This window comes from Melopsittacus undulatus, chromosome 1, assembly GCF_012275295.1.
Source record: "Melopsittacus undulatus isolate bMelUnd1 chromosome 1, bMelUnd1.mat.Z, whole genome shotgun sequence".
Lineage (NCBI taxonomy): Eukaryota > Metazoa > Chordata > Aves > Psittaciformes > Psittaculidae > Melopsittacus > Melopsittacus undulatus.
The window spans coordinates 105,632,756-105,640,891 of record NC_047527.1 but is presented as its reverse complement, the minus strand read 5'-3'; the positions used below and the strand labels follow the sequence as shown (position 1 = coordinate 105,640,891).

The 8,136-nt window shown below is 52.5% G+C and overlaps 1 protein-coding gene across 1 annotated transcript; it reads right to left on the bottom strand.

The window, feature by feature from the left end:
• Positions 1-4,810: 4,810 nt before the first annotated feature.
• On the bottom strand, positions 4,811-7,492 carry EN2 (engrailed homeobox 2). Its single transcript, XM_034066909.1, has 2 exons — positions 6,958-7,492; positions 4,811-5,127 (listed from the first exon to the last, which is right to left on the bottom strand). Exons 1-2 carry the CDS (start codon positions 7,490-7,492, stop codon positions 4,811-4,813), a joined length of 852 nt encoding a protein of 283 aa, XP_033922800.1.
• Between the last annotated feature and the right edge of the window lie 644 nt (positions 7,493-8,136).

Sequence of the window (8,136 nt, the reverse complement as noted above, 5' to 3'; positions counted from 1 at the left end):
CTCTGGCCGGTAGCATTGCCTGAGTTTGCTAAGGGTCCCAAATATGCTACAGAGCAGGTTGAGGATGGTCTAGCACTGCGTTTAACTCCAAGGCTGGTGTGGGTGTGGGGCGGGGGAAGCCTACGACATGGATCTCCCCATCCCAGCGCCCCAGAGCCCAGCTCCGCTGTCAGAGACCGTCCCGACAGCCTGCAAATAAACCCGGGACTGCCTTCAGCTCCCCAAACGTGTCTGGATGCGCTTCCGCCGAAGCCACGGCTGCTATGGAGCATCCCCCGGGCTGGCCCAGCCCAAACCTCTTCCCCCTCACCCTTCTCCATCCCTGGTCCCGTTCCGGGCTGCTCCGGCCCCATCCACGAGGGAACCGGCACGAATCCTGCCGCGAGCACCCGGTTACAGCCTGCGCCCGGGGCTGCCGGCTTCGGCTTCATCTGTTTTGTCTGTTTGTTTTTAAGGCAACACGAATTTGTTTATAAAATCGAGTCGTGGCCCTTTGAAACAAATTGTTATTAACCTTCCCCCTCTGAGCGTTTCATAATCACAGATGTTAGTTTGGAGATGATATCCAAACATCCCAGGGGTACTTTTGATAGCTGCATGGGCGGGGATTGAATGTGGAGGTCGGATATTAAATCAGCGGGATACAGAATTACTTCTTTTTTTTTTCCACAAACCCGAGCTAGCTAAATAGTTTCCCCCTCTAACTCCGATATGCATTTCACAATAAATGGCGCGGGCATTTGCATACATAGTGCCTGGGTATGGGTTTGTACGTCGCCTGTGCGATACACCGCGTTAACAAACAGGGGAGCGGAGGAACACCTTCACTAAACCTTAGTGCTCAGATGCTTATTGACCAGAGTTACGGGGGGAAAATACACTTAATTAATTACACGGAGGGGCTGGTTGGCGCCGGGAGAGTGCAGATGTGTTTTTGCTCGGCCCTCGAATACTTCCCTGGATTGGTTGGGGGTTTAGTTTGTTTTATTTTTAATGGGACTCCGCAGCTCTGGCTGGAGGGGAAGGAGCCTGTGGAAAGCTGCCTGCCAGGAAAAAAATTCCTGCCAGGCTGTGGGTGACTGCAGGGCCAGCCTTGCCCCGGCTTTGGGGGGGGGGGGGGGGGGGGGAGGGAGGGTTTGGGGTTCTGGGTTCTCCTTTCCAAAAGAAGAAACGAGATAACCCTCAGCCCGGCTGCTGCAGGGCGCTGGTGCTGGGTTGCTCACATCGCAAGAGGCGTTTGTGCGGCTCCTCTTTCGGTTAAATTGATTTTAAATTTTAAATGGACGAGAGCTAATTTCACCGTGCTGTACTTCCCGAGCCGGCGGGGAGCCGCTGCCCGGGCGTGGGAGCGTAGCCTGGGCGCTGCGCCTGAGCCAAAGCGGCTCCAAACGGGGCGAGAGGAGCAGCCGAGCCACGGGCCTCTTCCTATGGAAGCTTTGCCCCCAGAACCACCATAGGCAGGTGAGGAGTGTGGCCCCTGTGAGCCATTCCCTGCTCTCAGCTGAAGGCACCGCTCTACAACGGCAAACATTTCGTATTGTAGTCTGGATAAAATCCAGGGACCAGCGAGATCTTTCCTGCCCTTGCTCCAGAGCACGAACCAACTTAGAGCAGTTTCCCTACTATTTTTATTAGTTTGTTTTTTTTTTTTAAACCTAAAACTAAATACATCTTCCTGCTGGTGTCACACATCTGTTTTCTCTTCCCAGTTCTTCTTGCAGGCCGGGGGAGGACAAGGGGAAACCCCACACTGAGAAGCAGAGTCAGACTTTCCCCGGTTCAGGGTTAGTGACTTCTTAGAGAAGAATCTTAGAACCTCCTTGGGACTGACCCGCCGGTGTGTAACACACACACGGTACCGGCTTGTCCCATCGGAAGCGCGGAGCTGGTTTTAAATCCAGATTTAAAACTCCTCTTTAGTGCCCGCCGCCACTGATTTTCTCCCTCTGGAGGCCTGCCTCCATTAGTGGAGGTGGTAAAAAAACAATAAAAGTAGCATAAAAATAATCTCCTCAAAGGTACGTTAACCAGAAACGCTGGGAAAAGAAAGCTTGCTTTGAGAAAGGAACCAGGGAGAGTCCCTCGCTGCCGGCCCCCACTTCCCCAAGCAAGTGAAGCCCTCTGTGCACTGTCCCAGCGTCATCCCTGCTCCCGCAGAATGGTGTTCCTTGAAGAATATATTGCAAAGCAGCAGCTTTAAAGAAACAAAATAACATTTTAATCCCCCCACCTTCTCTTTTCCCTGCGGCAGGAGCCGGCCCTGCGAGTGCAGCTCTGCCCTTCGCTCCCGCTCCTCCTGCCTGCTGAAAACGGGCTGAACTATTTCAGAGCTCCTGTGCCCTTTGTTGCAGCAGTTTTATTTTTGTCCAGCCCATCCTAAAACTGTGGTACTGTCATTTCCCGGGGATGCCAAGTATTTTACAGGGTGCTTGGTTTCCTAGCGTGGCACCGACGATCATCACCTCTCCTCCCGAGCTCCAGGTTTCTGTGTTTAACAAGTAGAGGTTTCCCAAACGCAGCCTGACAGAGCATCACACCACCGGACATTTAAGGTCTTGAGAAGGTGAAACCTGTTGGCAGTACGTGAGATTCAAGAGATACTCTTTTCCGTGTTCAGGTCCTTTTTAACACGAGCAGTGGCTCGGAGCTGGGCTCAGTGGTGGGGGGCCGTTGCCCTCTCGTTCAGCTAGAACTGAATCCCCCAAAGTTTCTTCATTAAGTCAAAAGGCTGATGAAACGCTTGGCTGCAAATTCACCTCTCCTAAACCGCCACGGAATTTCACCCCCCCTGTAAAAAGCTGAAACTATGAGATACTTCCAGCTCCAGTGCTCACAAATGCAACCTACAGACTATATGGGGATACAGAGTCCCAAAGAACGCTATTCCATCGCGACGTCTGAGTAACATGGTCTGTATTTTGTAATAAAGTGGGTTATTTTGGGGTTTGAGTTTGTTTTGTGGTTGGTTTTTATTATTATTATTTAATGCAGTCCTCGAGAATTGAAACACAGAAAATGCAGCGAGAATGTTCACAACGTTGAGAGCACAGTTGTAAATAGAAACATTCATATTTCATCCCATTATAAATATTTGATACTGCAGTTGTAAAATGCACATGGTTTATAAACTGGAGAGAAGAAGGTGGGGGGGAAATCCTCTTTGCTTCCTTGCTAAAAAGCAATGTCATTTAATCCTGGCTCCCAAGCAGCTGAGGGTTATTCACAGAATTTAAAATTACAGGTTTTATTTTATAGTTGGATTATTTCCTATTTTTTTTAAGTGTATACTACTATGTACAATGTGTGTCTATTACAGCTGCAAAATAAAGAGGTTTTAAGGCAAAGCGAGAAGCTTCCCCCCCAGAACGAGCACCCCACGCACACTCATACCCACGTAGGACACAACTTCCTCCCACCCCCCTCGGGCCGTGGGGAGGGGGACACCGCGTTCCTGGAGAAACAACGGGTTAAACGCAGCACAGAGTATAGAAGCCCCCCTAAAAACACCGACTGCGAGGAGGTGTCTGGTGAGGAGGGGGGCGTGGAGAGAAACACCCGCCTCCACGGCGAAACGAAGCGTCGCGCTGGCGGGGACCGCGCCGTGGGATGGCAATAGGGAGAGAGGGAAGGGGAAAGGAAAAATGTGACTATAGTTTGGGAGGAGGGCAAAACGTTCCTAAACATTTCGGGAAGGTGATAACGGAGAGGAACCGGGTCTCATCCCGTGGCCGTCCCCGGCGGAGGGGAAAAGGGTTCGGGAGCCGGGTCCCATCCTGATAGTGATTCTCCTCCACGGGGGGCTGCCACGGGTTAGAGCTGCATTCCGGAGCGGCTCACGCTTTTAGGAGATGGGGGTTCTAAAGTTTTCCCTTTCCCAAAGTTTTCCTGGAAGTGAGGGTGTTAAGTAAGGGATACTAACGTCATCCCTGCATCCCGCATCCACACTCGCCCGTGGGTCTTGCTAGGGTGGTGGAGAGAGTAAGGGCTCAGGGAAAGACCCCAGGCAGTTTTCAGTGGAGATTTCTTTCCCTATCGTTACTGATATATAATTTTCTTCTTTTAAAATTATATTCCACACGTCTATTCCCAAAGCCAGCCCCGGACACACACATCCCCCAGCCAAAAAAAAAAAAAAAAAAAAAAAAAAAAAAAAAAGAAGATAAAAAAAGGAAAAGGGAAGGGTAATAAAAAAAGGGATAAAACTCATAGAACAAATAGGAGAACTATTTATTCGGTTCACAGTCGTGTGAAATGCAGCAATAAAAATCTTTGGACTTCAGCAAAAGTTGGTTTTAATTCTTTTTTTTTTTGAATTTCAAAAAACAGTGTCCAATGTCCATTAAAACTGCGCTTAAGTCTATAAAAATGTAACTTAAGCATTAAAAAAAAAATCATAAAGATAGCGTCTAAAATCTCCATACAAGCGAGAAAAAAAAACAAAACCAATGAAACCAAAGCAAAACAAATCACCAACCAGCCCAAATCCCCGAAACCAAAACCAACCAAAAAAAAGGAAAAAAAAAATCAAAAAAATATTTTATAATCAGATATCTTGGATTTTTACACCACCTTACCTGTAAATTATATATACATACAATATTGCAGAATTATATCTAATACACAATATTTTCACTATTAATGCTGGTATAATCTTTATACACTGGCCCTTACGCTTCTTTTTATTTTTTGTTTTTTAATTAAATTATTGCATTGTATAAACTTTGACTGCAAACGGCCCCCCAACCCCCCCCCCCCCCCTCCCCGGCCTCCCTCTTCCCTCCCTCGCCCCCCCATCCCCCTTTCCCCTTGGCTATTCACTGTCCGACTTGCCGTCTTTCGCCGTGGTGGAGTGGTTGTAGAGCCCCTGGGCCATGAGGTGCACTGCCAGGGAGTTCTTGCTGCCCGTCGCCTTCTTGATCTTGGCTCGTTTATTCTGGAACCAGATTTTAATCTGGGACTCGTTAAGCCCGAGCTCTTGGGCCAGGCTTTGCCGCCGTTGCTCTGTCAGGTACCGGTTCGTCTGGAACTCGGCCTTGAGTCTCTGCAGCTGCTCGGCGGTGAAGGCGGTGCGCGGCCGCTTGTCCTCCTTGTTGGGGTTCTTCTTCTTTGGTTTGCGGGACCGGGGACCTACGGCCGGGAGAGACGAGAAGCACCGACACCGCCACGCTCCGCTGCGGGAGGCCCCACGCCACGCACCATCCCGCGGGGATGGGGGGGGGAAGGGGGTGTCACTCCGCGCTCCGACACCCCCCCCACAGTCCCTAAGAAAGAATAGACCCCACCGACAACCCGCCCCCCACCCCCAAATAAAAACAAATCTTGCTGCCGGGGGATGCTCGGGAGGCGGCAGGAATGGAGCCTCAGCCCATGGTAACCCCAGCCGGTCGCGGCCGCTCCCTCTGCACCCCAAAAACATCTACACGCCTTTCTTTCATACCGGGGTGCCCGGCAAGTGGAGCCTGTACCAGAGGCAGCGTCACGGAGCCATATTTTATTCTCTGAGCAGATTATTTATATATATACTTATATATTTTAAGGAATCATTAAAAAAAATATTTTAGTAACTCCTTTTCTTCCTTTTTTAAAGAAACATCTTTTTTAAGCAAACATCTTTATTTTTATTTTTCTTTTCATTTATTTGGTGAGTGGCGATTAAATAAAAAATAATGGAAATCAGCCGCCTGTTTACATTGCGAGGAGAAACCCGCCGCTTTGCTGCAGTGCCCATATGGCGCTGCACGGCCCGATCCGAATCGCCGGGATTATTCTCGGGAATATTATTCTCGGCAGCACAAGGAGCCTTTTCTGCCCGGGCCGAGCCATTGTGAGGATGTATGTTAATTAAATATTAACAAAGGAGAGCACTGGAGAACAATGGAGTAAATTCCAATTCAACCCTGAATATTACCTCTGAGGAAGAGTTTGGTTTCAGATTTTACGAACTAATTTTCAACTCGTTTTAAAATCCCTCCTCCTTCTGCCCGGTCTCCGGGTGAAAATCCCAACTCGCTGCTTTTGTAAGGGAAAACCTCCTATTTATTTATTTTATTTTTTTTATCCCTGGGAGCAGCTCTTCCCATGCCTTTCCCAATGGTTTCTACTTCTTTTTAACGAGCGTTTTAGCAGCCTGCCTGGGCCAGCGCTGCTCCGGCAGCAGAACGACATTTTACCCCCTGGCTTTTTGTTTTTAATTGTTTCCTCCCCCAGTGTTTTATCGATAATTTCAGGAGGTTTTGCCCAAGCCCTTTGCAAAGAGGCGGACCCTGCCGAAGAAGTAAGTTCCCCGGCTCTTGGAAATGTCCCCCGGCCCCTACAGAGCTGATCTACAGCACATGGAGGGAAATTAAAAGAAAGAAACGAAACGGCGGCCGTTCCGAGGCCTCTTTCGGAGAAATAACCCATCGCGGGTTGCTTTTGGCTAACACAAAAATACAAATAGATCAAAGCGAGGCCTGTGGAAATCCACGCTCCCTCCCCAGCCCTCAGCGCGGGGGTATTTTCCTGAGCGGCAGCTCGCCGGGAGGCTGAGCTGGGAGCCCAAACCCAGTGGTTTGTGGCTTTTTTTTCCCCTTCCCTCTTTGATAAACCCCGGCAGTTGGTGGGAAATGCCCCGAGCTCGGCGGCCCCAGCTCCTCCGCGGCGGCGGGGAGGGAAAGAGGGAGGGCAGGGGTACCCCCCTCCCACTCGTCCCCCCTGCTCCGCACATCCCCAGGCACCCCTTCTTCATCTCCCCTCTTTTGAGGGCCCTTTTAAGCACACACCACTCCCCAACATAAAAAGAGAGAGGGGAAAAAAAAAGGAGGAAGATAGAAGGAGCGGGAAAGGGGGAGCGGGGTTTGTTCCTGCTGCCCTCCCGGCCCTACGGTTGGTCGGAGGCAGCCGGAGCCCGAGGATGGAAGCCGGGAACAGGGAGCTGGGGACCGGGAGCTGATGGGCAGGCGGGCGGGGAGCGCTTACCTGAGGAGGGCCGGTCCGAGTACCGCGTGCAGTACACCCAGGCGGGCCAGAGCATGGGCTGGTTCCCGGCGTTGGAGCTGGCCTGGGAGCTGTCCGAGTCCGAGCTCACCGACAGGTCGCCGCCGCTCAGCCCCCGCGCTTTCAGGGCCGCCTCCAGCGCCGCGGGGTCCCCCCCCTTCTTGGCGGCGCCGTGCAGGGCCAGCCCGGCGGGGCCGCCCTCCCCCCGGCCCGGCGAGCCCGCCCCGCCGCCGGGGAGCGGAGCCCCGGGGGCCGGCGCCGCTGCGGGGCTGCGGCGGCTTTCCGCGCCGGGCCGGCGGGGCTCTCCGCCGGGGCCTCCCGCTTCCTTCCTCCGCCCGAACTCGGGCCGCAGGATGTTGTCGATGAAGAAGTTGGTGATGCGGTGCGGGTGCGGGTGCGGAGGGTCGCCGGGGGGAAGCAGCAGCCCTCGCCGCCCGCTGCCACCGGGCTCCGCGTCGCCGCCGGACTCCTGCGGCTCGGCCGCCTCCTCCCGGGGGCTCCGGCCTCCCTCCTCCATGCTGCTGGCCGGCCCCGCCGACGGCTCCGCCGCCTGCCCCGCCGCCGGCCGGGCGGCTGTCTGGAGCGTTTTGTCGGTGCTGCTGCAGTCGGTTGTTCTTTATTTTAATCTCTTTTTTTGTTTGTTTTAATATATATATGTGTATATATATATGTACACGCACGCACAGGTGTCTATTTGCTTTCGCTTCTCCTGGCCGCGCCCGGCATTCAAAATCCAGAGTTTGCAAAACAAAAAAACAAAAAAAAAAAGAAAAAAATTAAAATTTGAATAGCAATAAAAAAGAAAAAAGCCCACAACAATTGGAGCGAAGCAAACCCAGGAGACCCCCAAGCCAGCAGCCGAGCCTCCACCAGTTCCAACTTGGCCAAAAATGAAAACACACGGGCTCCGGTCCTCCCGCCCGCAGCTCGCCGCCTCCTGCCGCCGCTCAGCCGCTCGGTCCCGCGGCGCGCTGCCGCCTTCTCCCCCGGCCACCGCCGCCGCCGCGCCTCATCCGAGGAGGAATTACTATTATTATTACTAATAATAACAACAGTGACTGGGGGTGCGATGGACGGGGGGTGCTAAAGCGATAAAAAGCAGCCGAGGTCCGGTGCCGGGGCGGGCTGGAGGCGGGCTCTCAGCAGCCGGTGGTGTCCCGC